The sequence below is a fragment of the Ornithodoros turicata genome, chromosome 5 (assembly GCF_037126465.1).
Source record: "Ornithodoros turicata isolate Travis chromosome 5, ASM3712646v1, whole genome shotgun sequence".
NCBI lineage: Eukaryota > Metazoa > Arthropoda > Arachnida > Ixodida > Argasidae > Ornithodoros > Ornithodoros turicata.
Genome location: NC_088205.1, coordinates 7,831,531 through 7,846,933, shown reverse-complemented (window position 1 = coordinate 7,846,933; position 15,403 = coordinate 7,831,531). Strand labels below are relative to the sequence as shown.

Here is a 15,403-nt window from a genome sequence, read left to right as displayed (position 1 = left end):
AGACACTTGGCCAAGTGGTATATCTCCAAACTTCTCCCACACTCATGCGCAGAGACAGACTGTCGTAGCGTATAAGCAGCTACAGTTTCATCAACACGTTAAATCATTTGCTCACGGTGGCAGTGTAGATCATACCAATGGGAGGTGGACGAAGCATTCCATTTTGCAGGTCAGATGCAGATATGAAGATGAGCAAGGCATTGCTAAGGCAGATGCAAAAATGATCATCCGTGCAGGGGTTTAATGTTACCCCCTTCATGACCAGTGTCAGTACAGCAGCTTCTGCTATAACCAACACAACATTTCTCAATACAAAATCTTTTACCTGTACCGGAGCAGTACGCGCAATACGGCTCCTAAAGCGCTGCACATTGTAGTAGCCGTCCACATTGCGCCAATTGCGTCCTTCGACCCAATCAGATTTCCGCGAACTTCTGTGCAAAACCAAGAATTCTGTTAAATTCAGTGCCAAAAGGAGGATTCCGTAATGAATCCCGGACTCCACGAGATTTTGCAGAATCGTGGAAGACTAGGGGCCTTGACTCTTTCCTCCTGCTGCAAAAATGGCCATTTTTGGGTGGTTTGACAAATATATTTTTGTGGCTGACAATATGACTTCAAAACGTGTTGCTCTATAGGATAATGTAGCCAAATGAATACCTTGTAACGAATGAGTGAATGAATGTAATGAATTACGTAACTTTCAGAAACAAAGCTATCCATGTATTTCTAAAATTAATTTTGTAACACAAAAAAATCTGCACAAACAGCAGAAACCTCATGAAGATACGCCTGTATCTTGAACAAAAGTAATAATAATTGAAAGTTAAAAAATATACAAAATGTGGCAAATTTTGTCAAAAATACATGAAAATATCAACACTCTGGATCAAGAACTTCACGAGTTGTGGAAAATAACGTCAACACGCATGTTGTTGATGTAATTGTGTGACAGAGTTCATTGAAGGGGTGAAACAGAAATGAACATCGTACTTCTCTAGAAAACAGTTTCATGTTGAATATTTCTGTTCTTGTACCACATTTTGCATTCCTCCCTGTTAGTTTTTTGACAAGAAGAATAGCAATAGTGTAAGTTATATATGTCCAGACATTCAGGACAAAAATCTGATTATCTAACGCCTTCAGAGTTGTTACATACGTTGTAATAAACAAAATCGACAGAAATATGGTTCAAACGCGAGTGTTGCACATTTGCGGAGGAGGTCCGCCGTGACCAAGATAAAATCTCCACCATGCCTCCTTGGCACCACCACGAGGAAAAGCAAAAAGTGTAAACAACAATCATTCTGCATTGTCCATAGTATCTACCAAATGCCACCACATGTCCATATCTGCTTTGAAGGCCAAGTAGCGCGGTTCTTGAACTGTCAATCAGTGATCAACGCTTTATGGGCGCAGTAAAGAAAGAGTTAATCATGAGTGGCGCAATGTGCTGATGACCTCTGTATTGTGTCATGTGAGAAGTAAAACATGTTAGCTGTAATTGAGAGACTATAAAATAAGCCCTACTGAGACACGGTGCACAATGTGCTCCAGCTTGGTGTCGCTGCCGACACAACATGTGCAAAGTTTGTAACCGGTAGATACTATCTTCGAGTCAGTTTTGTATGTTGTGTTGAGATGCAACGGCGTAGCCAGTGGTGTTTCGGGGGTTCAACCCCCACCCCTCCCGAGATTGTACCGTTGGTGGTGTATTTGGGAAAGGGAAACAAGGAGAGAATTCGTTGTCCCCCCACAGAACACCTCCCAAAATATTTTTCTGGTTACATCACCGTGCTACTTCTCGAATCTTTGCGCACAGCATTTTACATACAACGAAGGAATTAAGGATAATTCAAACAGGCATGAGACCTCTCTAAGATAGGGGTAAGCATTATATTTTCATACAAACATTCTTTTTTGTTGCTTACAAAGTGAAGCACTCAGGAATACCACTCCACCTGAGTACTCTCAAGGAAGGTCCAGCCTTCCAGAGGATGAGTACAATAATAACACTCAATTATAGAGGTTAAAAAGATGCAAGGTTTAAAAAAAAAGCCTCCCTACCACTCTGTGACACTTATATAGTTCTTTGTCAGATATATTCCTGAATCTTAGACCTCAGGTAGGTATATGCAACACCCATTTATGCACTTGCAAATGTAAATAGTATATGTAACTAACAAAAGCTTATAAAGCTGCTGAGAGTGGCTCAAAATGAGCAAGAATGTACTGCACAATCGAAAGTGCAGATGTGATAAAATAAATATTTGTAAAAAAAGAAAAGAAAAACTCCAGCAAATACGATCTCTGTCAGGTGCTGCCATGTCTGATTTGGGATAATCGTTGGAACAGAGTAAATGTCATGTAATGCAAAAACTCAGTTTTGTATCTTAGTGGACCGCTGAGATTCTGGAGTATTTTTAACATGGTGGCAACCTAATGTAAAGCAGTCTGAGTATTGCGTGACTTATTTGTGTGCCCTTAGGGACTGGCTGTCGGCAATTGAAGCCTGACCCGTGGGCAAAATCTCAATTGGAGCAAAAACCGCCACACAACGAGAAGGGCTAATCTGCCTTGTCATGGAATGAGCACTGTGATGGTCTCCGTTACACGAGTATCTTCTGGTTTCAAAGGTTGGGTGGAGAAACCTTGTGGAGCAGTTGCAATATCGCAGGGTTAATCACCTCAGGATGCCTCTTGAAGAGGTAATGACCTCCCTTTTTGAAAAGAAGCACCTTCTTTGAGTCTTCCTTGGCTCCTGAAATCCATTTTATTTTTTCAATAAGTTTCAATACCATTCAAATATGACCATGTAATGTGGTAAACCAATAAACTGAATTGAATATGTCAGAAGCATAGAAATGATAGGCAAGAAGGAAAACTGGGCAAGAGAGCTATTGCTTGGTCCCTGGCCACATCCAGCCACGAACGCTCTGCCTTCAGAGCTCTCCTAGGGCTACCCTAGCTATCATGGCGGCTCAGTAGTTGAGATGCCCCCTCTTCCCTCTTCTTGATTTCTAGCCATCATGAAAGTTCTGTCGCCTGAAAGGACCTCACCTTCTCGAACCAAGTTCCCGTCTCCGTCGTAGAGCCAAAGGTCCTTGTCGGGAGTTCCAATGTGTCTGACCATGTTGGAGATTATGTACGGATTGATGGCCCTATCACTTTCGCTGAATGCTATCAGCATGGGAAGTTTGCTGTCCGCAATTTGTTTAATTTTGTCTCCAGCCTGTAGAGATAAGAAGCACTCCATGTAGAAGGCACATTCACTGCTGCATAGTGTCGCCACCTTTCAGAGTGCAAAATACCGGCTGAGGTAGAGGAGGTGGAACAGAGGGAAAGGGAGAAATGTTCATGGGAAAGGGAAAGTGGGAACACCTCGTGGCAAGATAGGGTACAGATACAGAGAGAGAGAGAAAGAAAGAAAGAACGAGCGTACTCTCTCGAGACAACAATGATAATAATAATGAATAACTAAGGAAACGACTGGCGACTACGGAGTTGGGTCTGTGGTCCAGATTTATTCAAGCTGTAGTGGAATGTTGAAAGGAAAACCCAGTAAAAACCCCTATGAAAGGTGTTGAGCCACAAATACTGGCAAAAGGCTGCCGGTATCACCTTCCTACCGGCAACCGGCAGAGCGAGCAAATAACCGGCCCTGCCGGTACAATACCGGCCTGGTGGCAACCCTACTGCTGCATTGATACTCGGAATTATTTTGCAATCGGAGGAAAGCTCTCACTTGTTCGTAATCAGAGAATATCATGGTTTGCAGTGACATGATGGCGTCCTCCATGTTGGGCTTGATAGGACTGCGCGTGAACTTCATGATGCCCACACCCAGGCGACGCATGAAGTTCTGGTATTTGGGATTGGTGTAGTGGATGGCAAATGCCCGCATGAGGGGAAGAGGCTTGATGGCTCTAATGAAGAGGAATTAAAGTCTGTTAGAACAGCATTGAAATGTATCAAGTAGATCATAATTTGAGCCTGAAGTTTTAGGGTTTAACCTGTTTTTTCCCAAATTTGCACCTCGAATTGAACGTTGCCTCTTTAGGAATGCACACTAACTTGTTTTGGCAGCAAATGCAGTTACATCACCGCTTGTACCATACCGGTAAAATTAGAGTAACTGAGCCCGATTTCTCCTTGCAGAATGAAAGGTTCCGTTACTTTTTCAGTATTTACTTTGAGTGCCCATGAACAGCAGAGCCTTTGACGGCAATACAAAATAAACAGAATTTGTCTGTTGCATCGTTTGCGATTTAAAGGGGCAATAAACAGGTATACAAGGTGCACTTTTTTTAATGCTTTGTGATATGTTGCCGACCGTGAACGTTTTCCAAAAATTGTTGTCACAAAAAGTAAAATAACGGCTCCACCATTCAAGATGTCGGACGCTTATACATCGATTTTGTTCTAATATCGAGAAGTGAGGTGAGTTCTAAACATCTTTCCACTTGTTAACCTCAAGATAGCCAGTTCAAACCGTACAGGTTGGGACAAAAGTTTGCGGAACACGCGAGCGACGTACTTTTTCTTCGGTGCGACACCCTAGCGGCTGCCGGAAGCAGGTGAGTTCACTGTTTCGGAGGGGTGGACGGATGCGCTGTTAGCGACACCCAGTGGTCGCTCCAGTGTCGCTCGGGTGTGCCTGGGAAGTACGAGTTACCGCTGTGTGTCGCTCACAGCGCACCCTTCCATCCCTCCGAAACAGTGAACTCACCCGCTTCCGGCTGCCGCTAGGGTGTCGCACCGAAGAAAAAGTACGTCGCTCGCGTGTTCCGTAAACTTTTGTCCCAACCTGTACCAAAAGCCTGCAATGTTCGGTTTCATGTGCACACTATGTTTTCAGTGCTGTACTGCTCCGCGAGATCAGCGCGATGTTCCCCCAAAACTGGTTCCCTCGCGAGCCGCAGCTTGTCTCAACGGAGTTCGTCACTGGCTACAGGAGCGAAATCTCCCACATCCCAGGTGCCTCGAATGCGGCGTTGGGACGGGTTATGCTCTTTGAATGGCATCATTTCATGGTAAATACACTCACTAGAAGTAAATAAAATTACATATTTGGATATCCCGAGCCACGTTCTTTCACGAAGCATAATTGAAGAATGTTCGTTGACCTGTTTAGTGCCCCTGTAACACAATTTACACAAACACACAACAATAACACAAACAATAAAACAATAACCCAGAGGAAACCACAATTTACGCGTTTCTTCTCTCCTTCTCAAGAGGCACAGCAATGAGAGGCAGCCTCCACTTTGCCCCCGGAACAGATTTGGCAAAATTTGAAAAAAATTGCAAAAAATGATTGGGCACCCTAACCGCACCACCCTCTCACACCTTTTAGAAGGAGAGAGAATAGGGAAGCATAAACTGTCGTTTCCTTTGCCCTTAAATCACAAATGATACAACTTTTGTATTGCTGCCAACGCCATGGCGTACAGTCAAGCCTTGATATAACAAAACTCACCGGGACCGCAATTTCTTTCATTGTATCAAACATTTCGTGGTGTTGAATTTGCCACCTTCAATTCGAATCGCGAGGGTGCGCGCTCCGTACAAAAGTGCCGGTAACTCCCTCTACGATTCTGAAAAGTTTCTCGGGAAAAATGACGACAAATAGCGCCGAAGGACACCCACGGCATTTCATTCTTGCGTGAAATAGCCAGATATTCGCGTCTACCTCGTGAGAAGATGAGAAGACGCAGTGTCACGCATTGTTTGTACCAGGATTGCGGAGTTGCCACTCCGGGGTTGGAATGATTCCGGAATCATTCCAGATTTATCAGAGCGGAATGGAATTGGAATGGAATTGGATGGAATAGCGGAAACTGTCCTAGGAATAAAATGGAATTAGGCATTTTTTTTCCCAGGCGGAATGGAATTGGAATGGACTGGTCTGGGTGCCACACGGTCAAGGGCGAAATAACCTCGTCTTTTTGCTTTTTCCGTGATGGATAATGTCAATCTCCTCTATAGCACTGCTGGGCTACCCAGTCCCTTTTCTGTCCCTACTAGTCCCTTTTCTTTTATTGATGGAATCAAAGAAATGGAATGGGGTTGCCAAGCCATTCTAGGAGTGGGAATTAGCCATACCTTTTCATTCCGAGGAATCGAAAGGAATGGAATTATCACAAATCTCCATTCCTCCGAATGGAATTGGAATGGAATGGGTGATCCCATTCCGCAACCCTGGTTTGTACCTGCCAAAGCCTCCACAGCTTTCTCCATATAATATTGTGCTGCAATCCCGCAAACCTACAGCAGTAGGGGAGATCGGGGAGAGTTGTCACAGTTTTTACTTCCGAATTTGCTGCGTCGAAAGTACGTTCATCAGGCTGATGAAACCAACGCTGGATTTTAGTGCAATCTTGGGGCTACACAATGCACATATAAAATACTAGCTATAGAAAGAAGCGTTTCCCCGAGTGCGCGCGATGGCACTTAGAGCCTCGTACTTTACGGATTACCTCGTCCCATACCTGACTGCAACCGGAGAGCTCAAAACCAGCGCGGAAACGAGAAACCTCGGAGGAAAATTCCAAAAACATCCCAATGACTTCGACTTCTTTTTGTAGACAAAGATTCCTCCCAACCCTAATCGTGAGTGCCATCCTTCGCCATGGGAACCGGAAGCTGGTTGCGCTCTTTGTTTCCGTGACCCGGAACTCCAGCTTTGGGGTCATAAATCTATTTTCATTATTTCGCTGTATCGAGCCAGCATCTAGAAATTGCCCACCTCTGTGAGGCCGACAACGGCGAACCCTTTCACCACCACCACCACCACCACCACCACCGGGGAGTCATTTCGCTCCATCCAGAATTTCATTGTATCACGTTTCGTTGTAACGAGGCTTGACTGTATTTTGTTCCACAAAACGGAATATTTTGCACTTTGGTGCCCCTTTAATGTGCCAAAATCTTACTTTCATGACACAGACACACCTGACAGTTTGATGTCCAGCGGGTGCTAGGAGAGCGAGTGCCTTTGCATTTGGCATGTCCTCTTTCGTTAAGAGATTGAGACTCGGATATATGGCACTACTATGTGCTATCACCAGATCAATCCTGAGGAATAATGAGAAAAAGTCATGAGACAATATTTAAATGCGAATAGTGTTTGTGAAAGTGATTCATTCGTGTATCCTGATCAGAGTGTTCTCACATTAATCGCCTGCAAGAAGTGTTGGGTAAACGTTTTTGGCACAAGTGCTTTCTATAATTTACCAATGTGCGGTAAGCAAACTCTGCGCAAGGAAATGAGAGCCACACAGACTTTGCTCTCCGTGCATTTCGAATGGGCCATACAGATGTCAACACTGCAGTCTCCGGACAGTTGTGTGCAGGTAACACTAGGTGGCGCCAACAGTGCAGAAATAGAAATAGCATACATGTGGGGCTTCATTTTGGTTTGTGCGTCGGTGGCGCACCTAGCGGTAGCTCAATGCAACTGTGAGGAGACCGCTGTGCTCCCTTCAAGATGCATGGAGAGCAAAGTTTGCATAGCTATCATTTTGTTATGCGTAGTTTGGTTACCTACCATGATTTTTTTGTTGGCTTTGATCACATAAATGCTTTGTCATGTGCAAACGGAAGCTTGTCTGGTAAGCAGACAACATGTTACATTGTGCAGGTGTGGGTATACTTTATCTGCACACACCCTGTTTAATGCAACTATATACACCAGAATGATCGGTAAGAAGAAGTTATGCTTTTACAAGACGTTCTTGCGAAGAAATAAGACGTTTGTAGTGCAACTGATGACGATGAGCGCTGACCTGGTTGCTGCAACGCGAGGATCAGTTAGTGCACGGTTGCACGTGAACTAAAACAGCTTATAAAAAATGGTCTCCTGATTCTACTGGAAAATTCCTCAGCAATTGTCAGAAAGTTTACACAATTTTTCTTACTTGTCCACCTTGATGGCCTTGAGGAAGTCCTTGAGAAGGTGAGTTTTCTCTTCCGCCGAGTGCCAGAAGGTACCAGTCCTGTAGCTCAGCTGCAAGTCTGAAAAAAAAAGCAGCGTTGTTATCAATGCACGCATACCAAAATCAGATTATGTAAGCCGTAATTGCATGCAGACAGTGGCACTGGCTACGCCGATAAGGGAAGAGAAGCGGTCAGCATAGTGATTGTACCGTCTGCGTACCTTATTAAGTGCCCACACGTAAACAAGCAGCATCTTACCGGGCCATCGTGGAGAAATAATGTTCGCTCCATGCTTGTCCAGGTATGGGATGAGCTCCGGAAAATCTCTGTAGCTTCCAGGAGCGCCATGAAGCAACAGTACTGTAGGTTGGTCGCGCCACTTTGTGCCGTGTCTATCGAAGCCAGTGTTGAGATAGGGTACTTCCACTTCAATGCCTGAACAAAAAACAGCGTTAGCATTTTGAGAATTGTTGTGATAAGCTATCACTGTAGTGACTCATGCGATAAGGCTGCCAGGCACAGCTTTGCCCCTTTTTGTTCCTGGTACAGTGCAGTGCACTAGCACTTGTCTTGTTCACAGTAAAGCAGACACTGTGGCTTATCGCTTGGTCTGGTTCGTTTCAGGACCAGAGGTTTCATCATTTACAACAAGGGGAAAAACAGCAGCTGCTGAGAGACACTTGTACAAACGAAATGCACAGATGCGACCAGGGTCATATTGGGGGTTCCTGGGCTCAAACTTCATGGCATATATGGGGTATCTACAGAAGGAACTCTTGGGCTTGAACAGCCCAAATAATGTAAACGGCTATGCCACCTGTTGTCTTGTACAATAATAACTGTACAGCAAGTCAGAACCACATGCCTTGAGAAGGTGCGTTTTGATACCCCGGCTTCCACCGACGCCAATCCTTATATAGGTCAGCACACGTTTGGATGGTGACAGTGTGATCTTGGTACGGCCATTCTGTGTCGTGTTCTACTACTTTGGTTCCTTTCTTTTCCTTTACAGCTGGTACAGGTGTCAGTACCTGAAAAATTCAGTACCATTACATTTTCTTCTAGTCCACTTTCACCTGAAATGTCCTTGTAGTAACCAACGGGCAGTTCCTAACGCAGGTTAGACAAGCCTACCAAGCCCTGGAAAGCTGCAGCCATGCTCGATTAGAGACATTGCTCGAAATATTACCAACGTTCCACTTTCATTTTGAATTTCTTGTTGCATTCAGTTAACATGTGTTCCTTTAAAAGGAGGTACACAAAAAGAAAGTTTGTCTTGCCTGAGTTGCCACAGCCTCCATCTGCGGACACAACCTCGAGGTGGAGAAGCTGCAGGAAGGTAGCTGCCATTGTCTGCACAACTTGCCACTTACGGCGAGGACCAGCCTCATTGTTTTGTTCATTGAGGTTTTGACTGGAAAGATTAACAGATTTTATCAGGCATCGTGCCAGCGATACTTGAGAGACAACATGCAAATAATATGTAGAATTTATAGGTACATAACATACACAGTGTGTTAAAAGCTGAAGGCAGTGACGTGGTATGGGGAAATAAATAAATGATCCGTGGGCAGCCAGAATACAGGAACTAACAAGCTGTTTAATAAATGAGGAGCTATTGCGAACGTTGTTGCAATGACTGCCATCTACATTTCTAGTATTTTGTACATGCATCTTCAATAAAGTGTGCATAAACAAAATGACTGATGGCTGAGAAAACCAAAAAAAAATATTTTGGAGATCTTCATCAAATATTAAGCAAATGAAGCGCAACGAAGCAGCATCGGAACGGTGTTTCGCTCCAAGGGCTCAGAGCGAGCCTTTAGTGGAGGATTATAGTTAGGTTTTAAAGAAAATTTTCCATACAATCTTGCTGGGCAGATTGTGATCATTGAATGTATAGAATGAGGACAGTAAAGAATGAGTCTTATTGTATGCTTTACACAGTGGCATTTTCAGATAAATGTTTAGGGAGGAGTTCTATGGGAACTTTACATAGAGGAGGAGGATTTCACGCCTGCTTCCCTCTCCCAAATGCACTACCACAGGTACGGTTTAGGGGGGTTGAACCCCCGAAGACACCCCCTCTGGTGTTACAGCAGTATACTGTAGTACACTAACAGATACACAGTATCTTCATTATTTCTGGGTTCTTTTTTATCTTCTTTTTTATCACAGACAGAGCATGGCATATAGGGGAAATTCATGAGGACCCTGTAGTTTCTGTAGTTTATCCAGACCCGCAAGCTCGGGGGGGGGGGGGGGGGTGCAAAAGATTTGGAGGTCCAGTTACATTGTAACTATAGTACACAGGGGAATAAATTGGGGGGGGGGGGAGGTTGAGTCTGGACAAACAACTGGGTGAGTTTCTGAGCCTCCTCGTTATTGACTCCCATCCCATTTTACCAACTAATTTCAGAAATCCGAACGGATATTTTAGGCACCTTATAAACAGCTTGCTTCGTGTCAGTCCAGCTCCAGCAACGCGAGATAACAGAGGACAATAACCTTGAAACGGTAAAGCATTAGAACAGTGTAGAGCACTTCTCCATTTTCATTTCGTGACGGAATATTCCCTTTCTAGTAGGCATTAAGCCCTTTCATTCCTAACTTCCCTGTGCGTCTCCGTGACATTCTCTCGCGTAGCTCACCCCGGGTTCGCACGCGAAGGATATGTGCGCCGAAACGCTACACAATTGCAAGTTGCAATTCAGAATTTGTCTTATAGAATGCTACTCGCAGGCTCGCTGATTTTAGCATAACATATATCCCAATGATCCCGTACCCCGAGCGCCATACGAATGAAGCAAACCCGTCCAAATTTTTAAACTATTATATCCCAATTCCGTAGACAGGTCACTCATACGTCACTGACAAGCGTAACAACTCAAATGCGCCGTGGAAAGCTTCAAAGACGGAGTGAGCACGCGAACATTTCACGCTGAGACAGCCTTGACAGCTTTTGTCAAAATCTCGTGCAGCTGGTGCTGCGACAAACTCGTGCGATGTCCAACCTCGAGCCAGCGTGCAGGGAGCTCCGCAATCGTGTTCACCGAGAGAACGTGAGCGACGACAGCTGCACAAACTCAATTACTGCCACTGTACCACAGTACCTGCCATCACCTCACTTCCACGTTGAATGGAATACCGGTACAGAAATGTCAGGTCATGCACAAGCCTGACAAGTTGTCGCAACGACAAAGCAAATACTCACAAAAGAAGGCAAGGACTGCAGCGCAGACACCAGGGCGAATGTGCGAGCGCAGAGAAAAGAACCGGCGACTAGACAGTCATCATGAACGAGTCGTAAAGTGCTGGAAGAGCGGGAGTTGAATGATCAGGCAAAAGCCCGAAGGCGTTGCGTTGCGTCACCCGATCGTACGATCCCCGTTCCGCGCTGCCATATGCGCTCGCCAGGTAGCAGGGCAAACGGGACAAACAGTCTGTGGCGGAAGGTTTGAAATGGAGCTGGCCGCGTCTATCGTTTTTCAGAGCTCTGTCGTTTTTTTCTGTTACCGACGGCTATGACGTGTCGCGTCGCTCCGTCCCTTATTACGCGAGGTAATGTTACAAACAATGTCACCGTGAAACCGTGATAGAGAGAGGCGCGTCACAAAAAGATCTCCCCATATTTTGTGTTAAGGGGGGGTGGGGTAGGAGGTTCAAACCCCGTTTTGGTCGTGTCTTCGGTGGAACGGCGCAACTGCGAGGGTGAAATCCTCTCCCCCATATAAAGTTCCCGTATAACGTAGAACCCCCTCTCGAAATCTTTTGTCTGGCTACGGCTACGCACGGAGAAAGGGCTTAGATACTTGGGGGGGAGGCGTCTATTTTTATTCGTTACGAATTTTTATTGAAAAAGCTAGCAAAGCAAAATAGGTGTCTTTTTTTTTTTTCGCTCTTGAGTTATATGGCCATGCGAACATTCTCTCGAAGAAAGCATGTAACTACATGATCACTAATTATACCTAAAATTGATTAATTAACTCTTTAATTAGGGGATGTCGTGCAAAAGGGAGATAACAGAACGGGCGATATTCCTCGTTGAAAGCCATTTAATTTGTAAAAAACCCTTAAACACGCACGTGCGTTGAAATATCCATCGCTGAATTTCGCTATGCAAATGAACCCAAACAAGAACTAAGCGCTTTTCGAGCGCAGAAAGAGCGACAGGTAATCCACGTGAGAGGGCCACGTGCTTTGGAGCGATCGAGCTGATTGGTATAGGAGCTAATCTGTTGGTCAGAAAGACCGCTCTTCGACCCAGATAAGGCGAAGGTCGCGTTATTTCTGCGCTCGAAAAGTGCGTATTTCTTGTTTCGGCTCATTTGCATAGCCGAGTTCAGCGATGGATATTTCCACACACGTGCGCTTTTAAGGGTTCATGGAATGGCTTTCAACGAGCAATATCTCCAGTTCTGTTATCTCGCTTTTGCACGACATCCCCTAATTGAAGAGTTAATTAATCAATTTTAGGTAATTAGTGATCATGTAGTTACATACTTTCTTCGAGAGAATGTTCACCTGGCCATATAACTCAACAGCTTGATTGTTACACCCTTCCAAATAAAAATAAAAAACGCATTCCCACGTCAACTAGTACAGAACAGAACCAAAAAAGGAAGCGCCGTGACATAACTGACACAAAGTATACGTATCTCGTACTCGACCAGCGGAAGGCTTTCCCCGTCCCTTCGTCACTTCACCCTGAGTCAGCTGAGCGATTACAAGAAGGCCTGACCTGCACTGTTATTCGAAGAGGAAGTCTGGAGCAGTGCTCTGAGGGCCACCCTGGGCCACCCTACACGCTCGAGGTGCTCAGTCACACACGGGAAATATTTACGACCGGCATCACATCACGCTATGCCATTATTGCGCGCGTGAGGGAGAGGGTGAATAATGGCCGATTCCCAGGAAAGCAACGGGTTGCCAAACTTCTTTCAGCGCCCTTGGACTCATCATTCTGTGACGTGGATCTGTGGAGCATGCTTTCGGGGGGTTTACCTCATAGCGTCTCCGCAGAGAAATGTTTGAACCCGCAAATTACGTTGGATTACATTCCGGCGAATGGATCGTCTGCACTTGGGTTCGTTCTGCGGCGGCGTCGCTTCCCGTTCCAGACAGTGAAATTGCGTGCATGCAACGTTTTTAGTAAGGAGTTTGAACTCCTGACTAACCAAAATAAATTTCAAAAGTTTTTTGTGTGGTTTTATGAGGGGAAATTCATAAATCGAATGAGGTCGCCACACAAAGTGGAAGGAAATGAAAAGAAATGTCTGTGCAGCGGTGTTTCTTTTTCCTTCTGGCTCACGTTTTTTTGTCTTATGTCTTTTCCATTAGTGAGTTTTTGTTGATCGTACGCTACCGCCGTTTCTGCGCACGCGCAGAACATAAAGAGAGCTTTGCGCATTGCGCAGAACAACCACGCTCTCTTTAACGTGCGCAAAAGTCGACAGCGTACGATATACTAGAGAGTTTTAGTAGATAGTACGCTATCGCCTTTGCGTACGTAAGGGATAGCGTTGATGGTTCTGCGCACGCCCATAACAGAAAGAGAGCTTTGCGCATTGCGCAGAACCACCACGCTATCCGTTACGTACGCAATCGGCTTTGCGTACGATGTACTAAAACTCTCTACTAAACGTGACTATTTTCCGGAAAGTAGCGATTGCGGAGAGAAGGATAACCTCCCGAAACAGGCGAGAAAAATGCATTTTCTGTGAAACGAATGAACTCCGCAACTGCAAAAAAGCAGCAAATGTAGCGCTACGTGTTGTACCGTGTGACATTGTCACAATATATACCTGATCACTCGCCAGCGTGGTGTGATTATCGACTTCCACTCCCCAATGTAGCTTCCGGCCGTTGATGCATTGTACGTTAGCCAAGCTACGGTATATCTTGGGTTGCAGGAAAAAGAAACGCTTTTACTTTCCTTTGGCTGTAAGATGAAATCTGTGCCCGTTCGTTGCGCGAAGGGATCACGCCATCGACATAATTATTCTCATTGAGTCAGCCTGCCTTGACATGCATTCCAAAATGCGGGTCACAAGCGAAATAAATAACAGGAAGAAAGAAATAGACCAGTGCAGAGAAAGAGGTCGAAAGCATCGTTACGGGTTCTACTGCATTATTTTTTATAGTTCCATCGGTGGACGCCGGGGATTTCTAAAGGAGGTTACGAGCGAAAGATGAAACAAGAAATGTGGATTTTCGATAACTCACGACGTCACAGACAACGGACAACCGCAATTCACGCTTTCCTTCTCTCTCCCCTTCTCAAGAACGCCGACATGCGGAGAGGCCTCGGATTGGTCAGTTGAAACGATCTCCCGAGATGATTGGAGAAACCGTTTGATTAGGAGACCAATGGGAGCCCACTCCGCATTGTCGGCCTTCTTGAGATGGAGAGGAGAAAAAGCCTAAATTGTTCCTTCTTTTTTATAGATACATCGACCCCATAAATGACGACCGACGCAACGAATGAATCCCGTTCCTTTTGTGTTGATGCTAAGGTAACGGCATCCTTCATTCCGCGAGTATAAATTTTTGCACTTGACGGTGTATTGACACGAGCGACATTCCCCACAATACTACAGCGGAAGATGCGAAAAACAACATAGCTTTCTCCTGTCAAGTGATCGCGAGCGCTCAACGTCTTGTCTTCACGTACAATGCTAACCGCGGGGAATATCCAACGACACAACTGCAAGATATTCCGTAGCAGACGACAGGAAAAGACGTTGACGGTGTAATCTGCTAAGTGTCGTCTGCTAAGTGCGCACTACGCCACTCCCGATATCTGTCCCGGCGTCTGTCGTGACGTTGCCCACCTCTGTGAGGCCGACAACGGCGAGCCCTTTTACCACCTCGAGGCCTTCACCACCACCACCACCACCACCACCACCACCACCACCGAGCCAGATAATGCGATGGTCGCGTCATTTCTGCGCCCGAAAAGTGTGTAGTTCTTGTTTCGGCTCATTTGCATAGCGAAATTCAGCGATGTATATTTCAACACGCGTGCGCGTTTAAGGGTTTTTTAAACATGGAATAGCTTTCAACGAGCAATATCTCCCGTTCTGTTATATCGCTTTTGTGCGAAATCCCCCAATTAAAGAGTTCATTAATGAATTTTAGGTAATGAGTGATCTTGTAGTTGCATACTTTCTTCGAGAGAATGTTCGCATGGCCATATAACTCAACTGCAAAAACGGCGTCGATTTAGCTCTGCTAGATTTTTAAAATAAAAATTCTATAAAGACGAATAATAAAAAAAAACACTGTATAGTGATTTTGTTTCATTTTATTTAATCGGCACTAGGCCGAGGTATGGTGGAACAATATACAGGAAAAAGAAATAAATAGAGTAGGTAAAAAAAGCACAGCAACGCATACAAATAGCTTTTTGCTTTGAAACAGTGCAGGAGAAGTTTAATCAACGTAATTCTTTCTGAAGTGCCGT

The 15,403-nt window shown here is 45.0% G+C and overlaps 1 protein-coding gene across 4 annotated transcripts; it reads right to left on the bottom strand.

Moving 5' to 3' along the window:
- Positions 1 to 1,877: 1,877 nt before the first annotated feature.
- On the bottom strand, positions 1,878 to 11,361 carry LOC135393924 (uncharacterized). Of its 4 annotated transcripts, none has more exons than XM_064624272.1 (9): positions 11,153 to 11,361; positions 9,219 to 9,352; positions 8,804 to 8,969; positions 8,197 to 8,373; positions 7,920 to 8,016; positions 6,955 to 7,077; positions 3,746 to 3,926; positions 3,061 to 3,232; positions 1,878 to 2,761 (listed from the first exon to the last, which is right to left on the bottom strand). In XM_064624272.1, the coding sequence occupies exons 2-9, from the start codon at positions 9,339 to 9,341 to the stop codon at positions 2,631 to 2,633; spliced, it is 1,170 nt and encodes a 389-aa protein (XP_064480342.1). In that variant the 5' UTR covers positions 9,342 to 9,352; positions 11,153 to 11,361; the 3' UTR covers positions 1,878 to 2,630. The 4 variants fall into 4 exon arrangements, with proteins under 4 accessions (XP_064480342.1, XP_064480341.1, XP_064480343.1 ...); XM_064624271.1 differs by lacking the exon at positions 11,153 to 11,361 and adding an exon at positions 11,052 to 11,131; XM_064624273.1 differs by lacking the exon at positions 11,153 to 11,361 and adding an exon at positions 10,953 to 11,030.
- Between the last annotated feature and the right edge of the window lie 4,042 nt (positions 11,362 to 15,403).

Bases quoted from the DNA above. Each gene is read 5' to 3' on its own strand.
- LOC135393924 (XM_064624271.1), bottom strand. The intron at 3,927-6,954 runs GTGTGTCTGTGT...CCTCTTCATTAG, and splicing joins GCTGGACATCAAACTGTCAG to AGCCATCAAGCCTCTTCCCC. The intron at 3,233-3,745 runs GTGAGAGCTTTC...TTATCTCTACAG, and splicing joins TATTCTCTGATTACGAACAA to GCTGGAGACAAAATTAAACA.